Source organism: Dama dama, chromosome 12 (assembly GCF_033118175.1).
Source record: "Dama dama isolate Ldn47 chromosome 12, ASM3311817v1, whole genome shotgun sequence".
NCBI lineage: Eukaryota > Metazoa > Chordata > Mammalia > Artiodactyla > Cervidae > Dama > Dama dama.
This window is the reverse complement of record NC_083692.1, coordinates 91,190,887-91,209,891: the sequence shown is the minus strand read 5'-3', so window position 1 is coordinate 91,209,891 and position 19,005 is coordinate 91,190,887. Positions and strand designations below refer to the sequence as shown.

Genomic DNA, 19,005 nt, shown 5'->3' with positions numbered 1-19,005 from the left:
CTCTCCTTGCATAATTCCCTTGTTTTGGAAAACACAAAATAGCCTATTTTCCCTAAGCTATTTATGTTAATATGTAATAGAATTATTATTGTCATTTTTCAATGAATAAAAAATATTTAAAATTTTTATTTTAGTTTTTAATATGGTACCGTTTGAAAAGGATAACCACATAAACATAAGCTCTCTGGGGTCTTCAATTTTTAAGCAGGTACATGCTTTGTTTTAAATTCATGGCAATAAAGATATGAAGTAAACACAAAAACAAAACAAAAACCTTCAAACACAATTTTTTTTTAAAAAAATGTATTACAAACTACTTACTATTAAATAGCTTTCTCATAAATTTTGACACTGTCTTGAATTTCATTTTTTGTGTGCCTGTCCAGATCCAATCCTTTTGGAAATGTATTTGCTATTGCTTGATTTCAAGATATCTTTCCATGCTCTCCTAAAAGGACCATGTGGAATATCATAAATGTTAAAACGAGTTTATTTTGAAGGTGATATGTTTGCTAACTTGATAGTGTGATAATGGATTCACGGGCATATCTATATCAAAACTTATCAAACTGTATACTTGAATTATATGCAGTTTATTGCTTCCCTGGTGGCTCAGCTGGTAAAGAATCTGCCTCAGTGCAGAAAAGCCAGGTTCAATCCCTGGGTTGGGAAGACCCCCTGAAGAAGGGAATGGCTACCCACTCCAGTATTCTTGCCTGGAGAATTCCATGGACAGGGGAGCATGAAGGGCTACTTTTTTCCATGGAGTCACAAAGAGTTGGATATGACTGAGCGACTAACATCTAGTGCATGTCAATTATACCTCAATAAAGCTATTTAAAAATAAAAGCGAGTTTAAATTTTTCTATTCAGATTTTGTGCCCTCCCTAGGAATAACTGGACCTCTACACTATGCTCCAGATGCCCTTCATTTGCCCTCCAAATCTCCAATTTGCCTTCTGTCCTGTTTTCAGCCTGGGAAATTGATCTACTGGGACCAAATCAAAGACCTTCTGCACCTTCTGGCTCTGACCGGGTTCAGTCAGTGGTGAGCCCAGACAGGGATTGGAGGGAGGGAAGAGATGCATGGCCCCGAGCCAGGTTATCTGTACCCTGTGGGCCATTCCAAAAGTGGCCTTCTCTACAGGATTCTCTGTTTCCAGGTTCTGGTCTCTCCTCTTCCTTTTCTTCCCTTCTGGTCTAGGAGTAGTAACAGCTCCAGCGAGTCATGCACTATCTCCTTCTGTTTCCCCAACACATTCACACCTTTTAAAATAGCCCCTGGGCTGGGACCTCCCTGGTGGTCCAGTGGTTAAGACTCCAAGTTCCCTATATATGGGATTTAGAAAGATGGTAATGATAACCCTATATGCAAAACAGAAAAAGAGACACAGATGTACAGAACAGACTTTGGACTCTGTGGGAGAAGGCGAGGGTGGGATGTTTCGAGAGAACAGCATCGAAACATGTATATTATCTAGGGTGAAACAGATCACCAGCCCAGATTGGATGCATGAGACAAGTGCTCGGGCCTGGTGCACTGGGAAGACCCAGAGGGATCGGGTGGAGAGGGAGGTGGGAGGGGGGATCGGGATGGGGAATACATGTAAATCCATGGCTGATTCATGTCAATGTATGGCAAAAACCACTACAATATTGTAAAGTAATTAGCCTCCAACTAATTAAAAAAAAAAAAAAAAGACTCCAAGTTCCCATGTTGGGGTGGGGGGGGGCAGGTTCAATACCTGGTCAGGGAGCTGGATCCCACATGCTGCAACTAAAAAAATAAAATAAAATAAAAATAGTCCCTTTGTGAATAAACTCTCCTAAATTATCCTAATTGGAATATGCCATCTTTTTCCAACTGGGATCCTGAATCATAAGGATGTGACTATATCCAGGCTGAGAGAGGGAAACATTGCTCTCTAAACATACACAAGCACGCACACACACACATACACACACACACCTCTCTCAAATAATAGGATTCTGTCCACGGTTAACACTAGAAGTTTACTCAATAGAAAATTAATCGTGGCTTCAAAAACTTCATAATCTATACTAACCGGCAACAGCAGAGAATAAGGAAAGATAATATTTTACAGAGTTCAAAAGACCCAGTGGGGATAAACATTATGCGCCAATTTTTTTAAATGGAAAGTTCATCCATCACTTGATCTCCGGTCGCGGTAAAGCACTGCCAGGGGACGCTGAGTGACCTGCTTTTCCAAGGCCGTGGGCACCACGCCAGGTGGTCAGCTGAAGCCGCCTCTATTATCTAAAATCCTATGGAGCAGGGAACATTCTTTTCAGTTCCTGAGAATTTATTCGACAGAGCATTTTTATGGCGTGACTCGGGGAGCGAAAGCCAAAGTCTGGATGACAGCCAAAAGCATATTTTTGGTTTGTTCACACACTGTTTGAAGTGAAGAAGCTGTGGTGTGTAGAGAGGCTGTAAACAGGCAAACACAGACCTGCACCTGAGTTTAGCGCCGAACTGTAGACCCACACCATGCTTCACGGGGCAGGATGGGAATAGGCGCCAAGAAGAATCAAGAGAAAAAATAAGCATCCCCTTGGCAACACAACAGCAACTAAAACAATGCCATTCTAACATCTGCCTTCAGTGTTTGGAGAGCAGGCGCTGAGTGGAGAGGGGCCTACAGATAGTATAGGAGGGTCCAAAGAGGTTACTCTCTCCCTGTAGCTGTCTCTTCTTCATTAAACAAAGCCTCAAAAAACAGCTTCTCCTAAGATTGTACTTGAATGTCAAGGATTTCCTCCACAAAGGCAAAGAGTCTGCAGAGTTAGTCAAGGACTTGGCTTGTCTCTGGGTGCTTTCTATGAGAAAACTCCTGAGAAATCTTTGTTTACATATTTTGCTGCATGTAAAAATGTATTTGACCCTGTAAGTTATTCTGTCCCATGTAGACCTTGAATATACTATCAGAGTGGTCTCTTGAGAATTAAAAAAAAAAAAAAAAAGCACTCTCCTGGAAGGGGAGGAGAGAGGATGGCTCCCACATCAGAATCTCATAGGCAGTCTATCGATTAACAATCTATTTGGGAGCTCAGAGTGCTGGATTTCAGTTACTCTTATAATAAGCTCTCCCAAGGGCCCGGGAGACCCTGTGACATACATGGCATGCATGCGTGCGCCTAGCTGTGTCCAACTCTTTGCAATCCCAAGCACTGCAGTTGGCCAGGCTTTCCTGCCCATGGTATTTTTCCAGGCAAGGACACTAGAGTGGGTTGCCATTTCTTAATCTATTCTCCATATGACAGAAAGATTTTTGGTTTGTTTTATTGGATTAGCACTTTGACGATGCAGTTATAAATTTTCAAAGAGCCAAAAATCTCTTTGCAGGTGAACAAGGTGGAAGTCTAAAGTCAAAACTTGACATGAAAAGCACAATTTTCACGCGTGTGTGTACTGGCAATGGCTGTACTGGCAATGGACACTATTTCTCTGAACTTCAGTAGTGCCGAGACAACATCCAGGGGAACAGAGCAGGATTCCACTGTCAGCCTGACTTAAGCACGATGAACTCACTGCAGCCCTGTATTTGGGCAACACCTCCTGCTGCAATACTTGAAAATTCTGAAAAAATGGGCAGCTTTGCTCTTCCACGTTATACACCAGGGAGCCTAAAGGAGAGCTTCATGACCAGAACACAATCACAGAACATGCTGGGGGCCAGCCAGGATTTCAGAAGTGCCAGCCCGGGCCTGGGCCAGAGCACTACAGGTTTTAACCACGGCTGAGTACCACTCGTGCCACCTGAGGGTTTATCCCTGAACAAATGGATAGTGGAGAATCTGCTCCCTCCCACTAAGCCTTCTAAAAAGCGGTCAGCTGCCCGCACTGCTGACGCCAAGAGCTACAGAACACACATTCTGTGTGCTGGGGGCCTGGCTTTGCCATCTGGCCTAGTCCTTCAGAACTCGGGCTGCAGAACTGGCCGGTGTCACTGACAGTTTTAAGGGTCTATTTATTTTGGTGTTGATTAGCGAAGAGTGTAAATCTCTGACTAAACCACAAAGGGATGTTGCTTGCAAAAGGAATAAACAAGGCAAAAGCTGTTTCAGTGCCTTCCTGTTTAAATTATAAATCCAGTCGAGAGCCCAGAATGAAAAGGAAGGACAATATGGAGGAAAAAGAATTTTTAGAAAAGTGATATGAATAAGGAAACAGAGTTACCAGACAGTAACAGCTTATGCTCAGAGTGATTCTTGGAATAACAAACTTCAAATGTCAACCAGCCTAAAAATCCTGTAAGTCAATGATTCATAGTCCACTCAACTCCGAACTTTTTATTCCCTCTTTTCCCATTATTTGGGAAGTAAAAAAGGTAAAAATTAGATTAAAAAAAATATATATCTTCAACATTTGCAGACTAAGGGCTCCAGTTGCCCCTTCCCTCTTGGGAAAATGCCTCTGGGCTCAGGCTAGGCTTAGGAAGAACACTTGGCTTCAATAAAGACAGAAGACCCATCAGAGCAAGTCACCCCCCACCACCACCCCCTCCCCTTCCTTCAAGGAAGCCCTGATGTGTTCGTTGCAGAGGGCAGCCTTCTTGCTTGTCAGTGTGGAGTGGATGCATCCTTTACTCCTCCCCTCAAATGAGCACAGGAAAAAAGACCAGCAAGTGCTTTCTCTTCGGAGGCCCCAGTGGCCCCTGGACTACATGCTCCTCTTATGGCTCACTCCTTAGATACTTCGGCAGTAAGTCATGAGTGAGGGAGGGTCGCTCACTCGTGTCTGACTCTTTGCAACCCCATGGACTATGCAGTCCATGGAATTCTCCAGGCCAGAATACTGGAGTGGGTAGCCTTCCCTTCTCCAGGGGATCTTCCCAACCCAGGGATCGAACCCATGTCTCCCTCATTGCAGGCAGATTCTTTACCAGCTGAGCCATCAGGGAAGTAAGTCATATGAACACTCCTAACGAGCGACTGGGCTTCCCAGGTGGTGCTAGTGGTAAAGAACTTGCCTGCCAATGCAGGACATGTAAGAATGATGGGTTCGGTCCTGGGTGAGGAAGATGCCCTGGAGGAGGGCAGGGCAACCCACTCCAGTACTCTTGCCTGGAGAATCCCAAGGACAGAGGAGCCCTGTGGGCTCTAGTCCGCAGGAGCGCAAAGAGTCGGACACCACTGAAGCGACTGAGCACCCGGCAGGCCATGTGTGACTACTTTCCCAAACTCCGCCCCTTTCTTCCAGCTCTTGACTCCTCTCTGCCCCACTTCTTAGAGGCCGGGAGAAGCAACCCCGGACAGGAGACGCTGACAGGCCCGCCTTTGGAGGGCTGACAGAGGCTGAGGACTGAGGCAATGAAAAGCCGCAGGGAGGGGAGAGCCTGCCTAGACGGAATCGCTTCCTCTTTCCACACCGCGGCGAGCAACGCCCTCTTCTCCCTGCTCTCTTTCTTAACGCAAACTAGAAGCGAAAGTCAAGTATCAGCCACCATGCTCCCACACAGCCTCCTTCCTAGATTTCCTGTCCAAGGTTCTGCTACAGGCGTGAGTGAAAAGGCGTGAAAGTGTCTCTTGTCCGCTTATCAACGTGATGAAGAGAAATGTGGCATGGGTCCCGTAAGAATGAAACCTTGGCATCATCTTTCATTGCTTTTATCCTCTGCCAAGGTTTATAGAGTCCTGCTGGAGTGGCCCCCTCAGTTCCCAAGGTAAGAATGTTCCCAGGTGAGGACCAAAGTTACTGTTTTCTTTTTTCCTCCAGAAGGAAGCGCTTCTATAAAGGCTTACCCGTTTTGTTACCCTTTGATCTTTTTTAATTTCTTAAAAAGGAAGCCAGGGCACTAGAAATGACCTGTCCACCCTAAGCAGTTAAGACAGTGAGCTCTTTCAGGAAACACACAGGTGTTAAAGCGCTTAGGAAAGTCATTCATTTAGTTGCTCAACATTGGGTGCTTCTCTGGGTCAGAGACAGGCAGGGCAACCCAGTGGGGAAGTCGACTTGAGAACAAACAGCCACGCTGAAAATGTGAACTGGTAATGCAGAGGTGTAATGAACATTTTGTATCGAATGAAGTCAAGTTGTAAGAATAAGGAAATTCAGGATTTTCAAGTCTTTGGTTCTAACTAAAAGTGGTATACAAATTCTATTAGAAAAGTGGAAGGATTTTTATTTACTTATTCTCCCACTTTTATAAACATCTTAATTACATGTGTTTTTTTATTTTTTTGGTACCCCAGGTGAGACATGAACTCACAATCCCTGGCTTAGGATATGTGTGTTCTCTATTGAAATGTATTTGACACATAACACTGTATAAATTTAAGATGTGTCAAATATTAATTTGATACATTTATACATTAAGATGTGATCACCATTGTACTGATAATTAGCACTTCTATCATGTTATATAATTGTCTTCTTTTACTGGTTGGAATCATTAACTTATAGTCTCCTAGCAAGTTCCATGCTTGTAATACAATATTATTGTCTGTATCCACTGTGCTATGCATTAGATCTCTAAATCTTATTTACTACCTGTTACAAGTTTGTACCCTCACACATTTGTCCTTAGAGAGATAATGTGGTACTGTCATAGGATAAACATAAGGATAAAAATATTCACAGAACATATGTCTGAAGATGGTTGAGTATCTAATATATACCAGTGTTGGCAAGGATATGGGGAATTCGAATAGGATTTCCTATTCAAAATATAAATAAAATATAGATTTTTCAAAGATTTTTAAAACAGGGGATGAATGAGTCACTGTGGGAAGAAAACTAGCCAAAGTGGACAGAGACCTGAATTCCAGTCCCTGGAGTACCAGTAACTACTTAGCTCCTCTGCTGATCAACCTGTCCCTCCCCTCCATCTAAACTCTGTGCAATTTTCACCAATGTATGCAAGCTGTAAAAGTTTCAAATGTGAGGATTCTGAACAAATTAAACGTCTCAAAATAAAAGGTCGAATTCACATTCCTTTTTCAACAAGTTCCTAGCAGCTCCTGCAACTTGTAAAGCAGACACTGTTGAGCAAGATTAATCTCTCTTTCTACCAATAGGTGGAGATAGTGAGTAAGATATGTGCTTTTCTGAAGTTAGAAACTTGCTCTAGTGAACACAAGAGTCTTAAAATCAAAGAAATTTAGAGCTAAAAAGAGCCTGAGAGCTCACTCCAACTCTCATATATTATAGACGTGGAAAATCATGTCCTTTGAGGTCAGAGTCTGAAGGCTGACATGGCAAAAGCTGAAACCCACATCTCAAAATTCTACTAGTCCTCTTCAGTAAATACTCTTATAAGTTAAAAACCTAAAACTCAGCATTTCTTGGAAATACAAAGTTCAATCACTCAAAACTTGTTAGTTTGTATTTTCTAATCTAAAGTTTGATGACTAAGGAAGGGAGAATCTCTACCTATACTAAGTTCACAGATAAGACCACTAAGCAGTTCTTTCAAGTATCTAATTTTGAAATAGTCATCAAATTTCTTCATTTTATTGTCTAAAATTATGCAAAATGCCTGACTCATTTTGAAATAAAACATGTCTCACCATTTTCACTTTACATTTAACAAAGGGAATTCCTAACTTGAAAAGTAGTGGGTTAATTTTTCTCATCAAGATGTTTAGGAATGACGTAAATGTTAAAAAATAAAAGAGATTATTTAGTAAATCTGAAGCAGCTCTTGCAATGATATTTTTAAATAAGTCTGAGTAGGCAAGAGGGTGTAATGGTTATAGACCTATACTGCCTGGGTCAAATCTTGATTCACAGATCCACAGCTTACCAGCCCCATGACCATGAGCAAGTTTCTTAACCACCTCATTGTTTTCCTTGCTATCAAATAGGGATGATAATAGTAGGACCTATTTCATTGGATTGTTGTAAGACTTAAATGAATTAACACATGTGGAATGCTTAGAATGGTACCAGAATATAGCATCTGAGGCCAGTGAGGCTACTTGGCTCGCCCAAAAATATTGACTCTTTTAAAGGAAGATGCTTACCAATCTATAGATTCAATGCAATCTATATCAAGCTACCAACACCATTTTTCATAGAACTAGAACAAATAATTTCACAATTTGTATGGAAATACAAAAAACTTAGAATGGCCAAAGCAATCTTGAGAAAGAAGTATGGAACTGGAGGAATCAACCTGCCTGACTTCAGACTATACTACAAAGTTACAGTCATCAAGACAGCATGGTACTGGCACAAAGACAGAAATACAGATCAATGGAACAAAATAGAAAGCCCAGAGGTAAATCCATGCACCTATGAACACCTTATCTTTGACAAAGGAGGCAAGAATATCCAATGGAGAAAAGACAATCTCTTTAACAAGTGGTGCTGAGAAAACTGGTCAACCGCTTGTAAAAGAATGAAACTAGAACACTTTCTAACACCATACACAAAAATAAACTCAAAATGGATTAAAGATCTAAATGTAAGACCAGAAACTATAAAACTCCTAGAGGAGAACATAGGCAAAACACCCTCTGACATAAATCACAGCAAGATCCTCTATGACCCACCTCCCAGAGTAATAGAAATAAAAGCAAAAATAAACAAATGGGACCTAATTAAAATTAAAAGCTTTTGCACAACAAAGGAAACTATAAGCAAGGTGAAAAGACAGCCCTCAGATTGGGAGAAAATAATAGCAAATGAAGCAACTGACAAAGAATTAATCTAAAAAATACACAAACAGCTCATGCAGCTCATTACCAGGAAAATAAATGACCCAATCAAAAAATGGGCCAAAGAATTAAACAGACATTTCTCCAAAGAAGACATACAGATGGCTAACAAACACATGAAGATGCTCAACATCACTCACTATCAGAGAAATGCAAATCGAAACCACAATGAGGTACCATCTCACACCGGTTAGGATGGCTGCTATCAAAAAGTCTACAAACAATAAGTGCTAGAGAGGGTGTGGAGAAAAAAGGGAACCCTCTTACACTGTTGGTGGGAATGCAAACTAGAACAGCCACTATGGAGAACAGTGTGGAGATTCCTTAAAAAACTGAAACAGATCTGCCATATGACCCAGCAATCCCACTCCTGGGCATACACTCCGAGGAAACCAGATCTGAAAGAGACACGTGTACCCCAATGTTCATCGCAGCACTGTTTATAATAGCCAGGACATGGAAGCACCCTAGATGTCCATCAGCAGATGAATGGATAAGTAAGCTGTGGTACATACACACAATGGAATATTACTCAGCCACTAAAAAGAACACATTTGAATCCGTTCTAATGAGGTAGATGAAACAGAGTGAAGTAAGAAAGAAAAACACTAATACAATGCATTAAAGCATATATATGGACTTTAGAAAGATGGTAACAATGACCCTATATGGGAGACAGCAAAAGAGACACAGATGTAAAGAACAGACTTTTGGACTCTGTGGGAGAAGGCAAGGGTGGGATGACTTGAGAGAATAGCATTGAAACATGTATATGACCGTACATGAAATAGATCACCAGTTCAAGTTCAATACATGAAACAGGGCACTCAAAGCCAGTACACTGGGACAACCCAAAGGGATAGCATGGGGAGAGAGGTGGGAGGGGGATTCAGGATGGGGAACACATGTACACCTGTGGTTGATGCATGTCAGTTCAGGTCAGTCACTCAGTCGTGTCCGACTCTTTGCGACCCCATGAACCGCAGCACGCCAGGCCTCCCTGTCCATCACCAACTGCCAGAGTCCACCCAAACCCATGTCCATTGAGTCGGTGATGCCATCCAACCATCTCATCCTCTGTCATCCCCTTCTCCTCCTGCCCCCAATCCCTCCCAGCATCAGGGTCTTTTCCAATGGGTCAACTCTTCGCATGAGGTGGCCAAAGTATTGGAGTTTCAGCTTCAGCATCAGTCCTTCCAATGAACACCCAGGACTGATCTCCTTCAGGATGGACTGGTTGGATCTCCTTGCAGTCCAAGGGACTCTCAAGAGTCTTCTCCAACACCACAGTTCAAAAGCATCAATTCTTCAGCTCTCAGCTTTCTTTATAGTCCACTTCTCACGTCCATACATGACTACTGGAAAAACCATAGCCTTGACTAGACGGACCTTTGTTGGCAAAGTAATGTCTCTACTTTTTAATATGCTGTCTAAGTTGGTCATGACTTTGCTTTCAAGGAATACGCGTCTTTTAATTTCATGGCTGCAATCACCATCTGTGGTGATTTTGGAGCCCAAAAAAATAACGTCTCCCACTGTTTCCACTGTTTCCCCATCTATTTGCCACGAAGTGATGGGACCAGATGCCATGATCTTAGTTTTCTGAAAGTTGAGCTTTAAGCCAACTTTTTCACTCTCCTCTTTCACTTTCATCAAGAGGCTCTTTAGTTCTTCTTTGCTTTCTGCCATAAGGGTGGTGTCATCTGCATATATGAGGTTATTGATATTTCTCCTGGCAATCTTGATTCCAGCTTGTACTTCTTCCAGCCCAGAGTTTCTCATGATGCACTCTGCATATAAGTTAAATAAGCAGGGTGACAATATACAGCCTTTTTGAAAAGAAGTCTATTTGAAACCAGTCTGTTGTTCCATGTCCAGTTCTAACTGTTGCTTCCTGACCTGCATACAGATTTCTCAAGAAGCAGGTCAGGTGGTCTGGTATTCCCACCTCTTGAAGAATTTTCCACAGTTTGCTGTGATCCACACAGTCAAAGGCTTTGGCATAGTCAATAAAGCAGAAATAGATGTTTTTCTGGAACTCGCTTGCTTTTTCAATGATCCAGCAGATGTTGGCAACTTGATCTCTGGTTCCTCTGCTTTTTCTAAAACCAGCTTGAACATCTGGAAGTTCACGGTTCACATATTGCTGAAGCCTAGCTTGGAGAATTTTGAGCATTACTTTACTAGCATGTGAGATGAGTGCAACTGTGTGGTAGTTTGAACATTCTTTGGCATTGCCTTTCTTTGGGATTGGAATGAAAACTGACCTTTTCCAGTTCTGTGGCCACTGCTGAGTTTTCCAAATTTGCTGGCATATTGAGTGCAGCACTTTCACAGCATCATCTTTTGAGGATTTGAAATAGCTCAACTGGAATTCCATCACCTCCACTAGCTTTGTTTGTAGTGATACTTCCTAAGGCCTACTTGACTTCACATTCCAGGATGTCTGGCTCTAGGTAAGTGATCACACCATCGTGATTATCTGGGTCATGAAGATCTTTTTTGTACAGTTCTTCTGTGTATTCTTGCCACCTGTTCTTAATATCTTCTGCTTCTATTAGGTCCCTACCATTTCTGTCCTCTATTGAGCCCATTTTGCATGAAATGTTCCCTTGGTATCTCTAATTTTCTTGAAGAGATTTCTAGTATTTCCCATTCTACCATTTTCCTCTTTCTTTGCATTGATTGCTGAGGAAGGCTTTCTTATCTCTCCTTGCTATTCTTTGGAACTCTGCATTCAGATGCTTATATATTTTCTTTTCTCTTTTGTTTTTTGCTTTTCTTCTTTTCTCAGCTATTTGTAAGGCCTCCTCAGACAGCCATTTTGCATTTTTGCATTTCTTTTTCTTGGGCATGGTCTTGATCCCTGTCTTCTGTACAATGTCACAAACCTCCATCCCTAGTTCATCAGGCACTCTGTCTATCAGATCTAGTCCCTTAAATCTATTTCTCACTTCCACTGTATAATCATAAGGGATTTGATTTAGGTCATACCTGAATGGTCTAGTGGTTTTCCCCACTTTCTTCAATTTAAGTCTGAATTTGGCAATAATGAGTTCATGATCTGAGCCACAGTCAGCTCCTGGTCTTGTTTTTGCTGACTGTATAGAGCTTCTCCATCTTTGGCTAAAACCACCACAATATTGTAAAGTAATTAGCCTCCAATTAAATAATTTTTAAAAAAGATGTTTACGAACCCAAGATAATTTCTAATTGAGTCTCTTGAAGTCAGAATAAAACAGGGGAGAAAAGTCAAGCAAAATATTTGGGGATGCTAGTTGCTGCAGTGAGTGGTCTCTAAACTCTTTTGGAGTAAGCAGCCTTTACCCTTCCTTCACTTCTTAACCTCAGGGTAGTCTAAACCCTGAAATTTGTTCCCCCCCGCCAAAGATAAAATGTTGGTAACTAAGCAGGGAGAATGCTCAGGGGCAAAAGCAGTCAGTTATATGAACAAAATTTTCAAGTGTGGTATTTGCTTTCCTGTTTAAGACTGTTGGAAGGGAGGAAGTTGGAGAAATGAATGGCCCTCCCATTCTTCTGCAATTTGAGTTCAGTTTTCTTACTTCAGATCAAATGTAGAACCATTTGGGCAGACTTCATCTTCCCTTCGTTCCCCTCTTCACTCAGATGCACTTTTACTCCTACAAAGGGTCCAGGGTGAGATCTGCATTATAGCCCAGATTCCTGAGTCCACGTAGCAGCCAGTCAGAGCTGTGGAAGGTACTCAGGGCTGATGGTGAAGGGAACCATCCTTTACCTCCACTGCAAACCTTGAGTTGCGTTTCAGACTTATCTTTTCTGTTTCTAAAAGTCTCAGACCACTATGCAAATCTTTACTGGAAGTGAACCCTGCCCTTCCCTTGATCTCAGGACATGAGGCTAGGGTTGATCTGAAACACAGATTTGGAAGGGCAAGGTTCAAGCGCATCCCTGTGACTCACAGTAAGGGGCTGCTGAATAAATAGGACACACAGACGGACGTGTGCTTGTGTTCTCAAGCAGGACCTGTTTATCGTGTTTATCATAATCACAAAACGTCAATCTTATTCAGGTTAAGAAAAAAATCCAGTTCTAGAGGCCTGAGATGACTAGTGGATACAAGAAAGGCACAGAACCCCTTTTCACCACTTTCTAGCTATGTGATTCTGCCAACTAAGCATTGGCACTTGCCATCTGCCTCTACAAGGGTTGGGTCACAAGCCACTGCAGCTGCTGACCTTCAACACCCCATGAAGGGAGTTCAGGGTTGAGACTAGGAATGAGGCACTGCTCTGGGAAAAATTTTCTCTGCTCTGGGAAAAACTGGCAGACCAGGCCTTCAGAGAGTTAGATATTTTCAGGAGAAGATTTTATCAGCTCAAGTCATACATCTCCTCATATCCAGAAAAGCACTAAAGTCATTAATTCATGACTAGCAGCAAGCCTCTGCAAAAACGTGTGCTTGACTGCACACACACCACCCCAGCCTTCACTAAAATCATATGTAACCTGACCTTCCCCTACCTCCATGGAGCAGTGTCTCAGAGGTATTCGAAATGCTGTCTGGGGCTTCCCTGGTGGCTCAGATGGTAAAGAATCTGCCTGCAGTGCAGGAGACCCGGTTTGATCCCTGGATGCGGAAAGTCATCAGCCCAAGAAATATCAATCTGGTTTTCATTCCAGGACTGCTGACAACTTGGAAAAACTAAACCTTTGGTAGGGCAGTCCTAACGTAGGACCGCTGGGTTCGCACGGAAACAAAACCGGCCCCACTGCGCACTCTTCCTTCCTGTTAACGCGCCCCCCGCCCGCCTCCCCGCCCCCCACCCCGGCTTTCCTGGTTCCCCATCTCCCCCTGCTCCATTCGTGGGGGCCCCTCCCTTCTTTCTCCGTCCTCCCACTTTAAGGCCGCTAGGCGGAGTCCACTCGGGTCTCCAGCCTACTGACTCGCAATGCCCCGCAGCTGGCATTGCCCAGAAGCCCCTTTCCGGGACCTTCCGAAAACCGAAGGCAGAAAACCCCCGGGTGAGGTGGGGCGCGGAAGGACGCGGGTGGTGGTAGAGGCGGCGCCCTGGGGCCGGGCATGCGCAGACACCGCCGCGGGCTGCGGGCCTGGGAGGAGCCGCTGGTGAGAGAAGCCGCCCCTTCGAGAGTCAGGCCGCGGAGGCAGCCGGGTGTTCGGGCTCGCTCGGGGTCCAGGGCCCACTTCTAAGCGGCTCGCGGGCCGGGCGGGCCCCGGGGGCGCTGCGTACCTGGTAGCGGCCGGTGAGCAGCTGGCTCCGCGAGGGCGTGCACAGCGGCTGCGTGTAGTAGTTGTCCAGCAGCACCCCGCCAGCCGCCAGCGCGTCCAGGCGCGGCGTGCGGATGGCCGAGCCGTGGAAGCCCACGTCGTTCCAGCCCAGGTCGTCCGCCAGCACGAAGACGAGGTGGGGCGGCCGGCCGGCTCCGGCGCCCGAGCCCGGCGGCAGCGGCAGCAGCAGCAGCAGCCCCAGCGGGAGGATGGCGGGGAGGAGCGGCCCGGGGCCTCGCGGCGGGCTCGCGGCGCCACGCGCGCCCATCCTGCGCCCCCGCCGTGCCCGCGTTTGTGGCGGCGCCGCCGGCCCCAGGCACCGCTTATAGAAGCAGGAACTGGGCGGCCCGGGCCCGCCCCGCCCCCGTCCCGGCTCGGGACTTCACCCCCAGCTGGCCGCGGGCAAGGGAGACCCGCGCCCGCCGCCTCCGACGCGGGCCGGTGGGGAGGAGTCAGCCTGGAAGAAGCCGGGCCGCGCCAGCTGCCGTGCTCCGTGGCAGCTCCGTGGGTGCTGGAAAGCAGCCACGACTTCTTATCTTTCCACGGAAGAACTGTGCCTCGTGGCACCCCTGAAAGAGAGCAGATCTGTTCTTTTTACCAATTCTTCACAGCTTACAAAGCATGTTTCACATCCCTCATTTCTTTACATCTTGAAACAACCCTGGCTGCCAGGAATCACAATTACTGCCTACCCCTCCTCCCCCAATAAATAAGCAATAAACAAGCTTGTAGTTGGCTGAGCCTGACTCAAACTCAGTTCTGACTCCAGATCTTGAGCTATGATGTTTTAAAAGTCGTGACTCATTTCTAGCAGAATTATTTCTGACCAAAGAACCCGTCGTCGTGCAGGTGGGAGAACGATGGAGACAAGAGGTCTGGATGTTTCCGATTCATTTAAGAATAGCGCATGCCTGTGAAGCCACTTCCTCCCCACCAGCAAAAAAAAAAAAAAAAAACCTATGCGGTTCATGCTCCCTTTAAGAGCTGTGCTTTGAACTTTGTGTGTGTGTGTGTGTGTGCTTTGAACTTTAACCTCTCAGTCGTGTCCGGCTCTGTGCGACCCCACGGACTGCAGCCCGCCAGCCTCCTCTGTCCGTGGGATTCTCCAGACAAGAATACTGGAGTGGGTTGCTATGCCCTGATCCAGCGGGTCTTCCCAACCCAGGGATGGAATTCAGGTCTCCCGCCTTGCAGGCAGATTCTTTGTCTGAGCCACCAGCTGGCTCCCCCACAATCAAGTAGTGAACCAAAGAAATAAAATATCTCATTTGCCTTAAATAATCTGTGGACAGAAGGAAAAATTCCCTTAGCCACATGCTCATTGAATGGGGAAGTTAGCCTTATGACCAGTATATTCCCATTGCCATCAAGACTCAGCCTACTCTGTGTCTGGAGACAGACAAGAACTGTTAACAGTTGTAGAGGAAGACATTTTGCACAGTATCCTTGCAGGTTATCTGCATCTGATTCCATGGGAATCATTTTACAACTTTATAGGTTGTAGGTAACCTATAGGTTGTAGATAACCAGCCAGCTATAGGCGATGAAAACTAATTGTGTGTGTTAGTTATTCAGTCCTGTCTGTTTCTTTGTGACCCCATAGCCTGCCAGGCTCCTGTGTCCATGGAATTCTTCAGGCAAGAATACTGAGGGTGGGTTGCCGTTTCCATCTCCAGAGGATCTTCCAGACCCAGGGATTGAACCAGAGTCTCCTGCATTGCAGGGAGATTCTTTACCATCTCAGCCACCAGGTTTATACACATGCAAATGAATTCTATCCAGTGAAGTGGCACCCTCACCACCACCACTGTAGAAAAAGTTTTGCCTCCATTTGCTGCTGCTAAGTCACTTCAGTCGTGTCCGACGCTGTGTGACCCCATAGACGTCAGCCCACCAGGCTCCCCCTTCTCTGGGATTCTTCAGGCAAGAACACTGGAGTGGGTTGCCCTTTCCTTCTCCAATGAGTGAAAGTGAAAAGTGAAAGTGAAGTCGCTTAGTGTGTCTGACTCTTAGCGACCCCATGGACTGCAGCCTACCTGGCTCCTCCATCCACGGGATTTTCCAGGCAAGAGTACTGGAGTGGGTTGCCTCCATTTACACATGTCATATTCCTGATCTGTTCCTTGGATTGTCCTTTGAACTGCTATTAACACTTCACCAGTTTTCTCATTAATGAGTTAAATAAGATCTTTAACATGTATTCATTTTTATATATGCATAAGGGTCATGATTTTATCTTTCTAAAAAAATAATTATACTTTAGCACATTTTAGACTATTTCCCTCTTCAGTTCAGTTCAGTTCAGTTGCTCAGTTGTGTCTGACTCTTTGCGACCCTATGAATCGCAGCACACCAGGCCTCCCTGAACAGCTCCTGAAATTTACTCAAACTCATGTCCATCGAGTCGGTGATGCCATCCAACCATCTCATCCTCTGTCGTCCCCTTCTCCTCCTGCCCCCAATCCCTCCCAGCATCAGGGTCTTTTCCAATGAGTCAACTCTTCACATGAGGTGGCCAAAGTACTGGAGTTTGAGCTTCAGCATCAGTCCTTCCAATGAATACCCGGGACTGATCTCCTTTAGGATGGACTGGTTGGATCTCCTTGCAGTCTAAGGGACTCTCAAGAGTGTTCTCCAACACCACAGTTCAAAAGCATCAATTTTTCGGCACTCAGCTTTCTTCACAGTCCAACTCTCACATCCATTCATGACCACTGGAAAAACCATAGCCTTGACTAGACGGACCTTTGTTGGCAAAGTAATGTCTCTGCTCTCTTACATACATAAAATACATAGAATTTTTTTTTCTTTGCAGATGTAGATTAGTTTATGCTACATCCACTTTTCATCTCTGGTGGAATGAAAAAAAAATTAACAGGAAAAAATTTTAATTTAACATTAAAGTAATAAGAATAATTTTTAAATCATTAAAATTTTTATTTCACTGATAAATTATTTTAGATAAAATTCTTTGCCATGGATATTTTAATGCTTAAAAAACAATGCAAATTTCTATTGATTTTCCTGGTTTCTACTCACAGGGCATAAAGTAATAATATCGATGACATTTTCTCTTTTCTACACGAAATGATTGACTAAGAAGTACGAGAGTTGCAAAAAATGCATTTTTCTTTATACCAAAGATAATAATTTTGAAGAATTCTTTGAGTCTCGTTATGTAAAGGCTTGACAATTTCATTTAAAGACCCTGTAAGAGACCTTAAAGGGCTGAGAATTTTCCACAGTGGCCTTGCATGTCCCTCTCCCCATAACTGTTCCTGCCTACCCTACCTGATAGAAATCAAACTGCCCAAACAGTGGCTGCTAATCTGCAGAACAATTCCTCCTTTGACCAACTGCTCTAGAAACTACTAAACTTGCACTGAGCCTTCCCATGTCCTGATGGGAACAAGCTTATGTTAATATTGCTCTGGAAATGTGTACCTGAGTTAATGAAAAAGAGTTAATTCTATTTTTCATCTGTATATTGAACATCTGTGATGTACAGTACTGGCTAGTTATTATAAATTTTCTTAATTGGAGTTAGTCTGTTGTTTCCTAATGATTAGACTCAGGTTATGGGTTTGTGCAGAAATATTGTAAAAAATGATGTTGCATTCTTGATGCTTCTTACTAAGAAGCACATGCTGAGTTGCTTTATTATTTGAGAACTTTGTTAAGGTGGCCATTTCTTCCCTGTAAAGTTACTATTTTCCCCTTTGTAATTAGTAGTTATTTGGGGGGAAATACTTTGAGAATATGTATATATTCTGTCATTCCTAAAACATTTGCTTATTAGTTTTAGCACCCCCAATACTTCTTATGTCAGTCAACATTAGGATGGTTGCCTATTGGTGATTTCCTAATTCCGTCATTTTTTCTATAATCACCAGTTGTCTTTCTACTGTAAGGAAGAATTTTATGTTCTTCCCCATTTATTTATTTATATCACTATGAACTCATCGATTCTTATTTTAGTCAGTATGCTATAACACTTTAATTATTTCAGTGCTCAGATGTCCTCTGATTTGGCCAGTGGGTATCCCTTCAGTTTGGCTCCAGTGTCCTTTCAGCATGCCTCTTTAATCCTTGAGTACTCCCTTACTTTTTACAAGATATTCTAGATTTATCTTATATTCTTCCTTCCCCAACCCTGGAGTCATCCACTTCTCCAAGGAACCTTGATGCCTTTTAGTGGAGGATGACTTCTAGAAGGGTTTCCCTGATGGTTCAGCAAGTTAAGAATCACCTGCAATGCAGCGTCACGGGCAGGAGACATGGGAAATGTGGTTTTGATCCCTGGGTCAGGAAGATCCCCTGGGAAAGGCAAATAGCAACCCACTCCAGTATTCCTACCTGAAAAAACAATCCCAAGATTTGTGCTGTAGGTGTACCCATTGTTACCAGGCTGTCTCTGCTTGTAGGATCTCTCACTAAAGATAGAAGCCAGAGATATGTGTACACATATACACATACCTTAAGTATGAGTTCATAGTGAGTACCTCCCTTTCTATTTTCCCATTTTCCATATGTATATGGGTTGTATTAATTTTCATTATCACCAGTCATTAAAAAAAATACTATACTATACTTTTAATTTTTGCCAATATAATAAGAAAAATGGCACCTCAGTATAGTTTGTGTTTATTTTTGTATTTCTCTTATTATGAGTAAGGTTAAAAATCTTTTCTTATGTTGAAGGGACATTATTACATTATTTTTGTGAACAGTCCATGTCAGTTTCAATTGGGTTTTTGGTCATTCCCCCGTCATTTTAAAGAGTTCTTTATATATTAGATATATTACCTCTTTGCCATTTCCTTCTCCAGAGGATCTTCCCGACCCAGGGATCAAACCCGAGTCTCCTGCACCACAGGCAGTCTCTTTACCATCTGAGCCACCAGGGAAGCCCTCATTTATGCATTTACATACATGCATTATATAGATACATATGTAAGTATAAAACCACGAGTTCAAGTGAATACCTCCAATTCTATTTTCCCCTTTCCTGTATGTATATGGGTTGTATTAATTTTCACTATCACCAGTCA

General features: G+C 43.6%; 1 protein-coding gene across 3 annotated transcripts in view; it reads right to left on the bottom strand.

Moving 5' to 3' along the window:
- The window catches only part of ARSB (arylsulfatase B), a 158,955-nt gene extending 144,718 nt beyond the window's left edge, over positions 1-14,237 (bottom strand). For all 3 annotated transcript variants that reach the window (XM_061158101.1, XM_061158102.1, XM_061158103.1), the window contains exon 1: positions 13,917-14,237. In XM_061158101.1, the coding sequence (XP_061014084.1) occupies positions 13,917-14,222 (306 nt within the window). In that variant the 5' untranslated portion in view covers positions 14,223-14,237. The remainder of the gene's footprint in view (positions 1-13,916) is intronic.
- Positions 14,238-19,005: the final 4,768 nt, after the last annotated feature.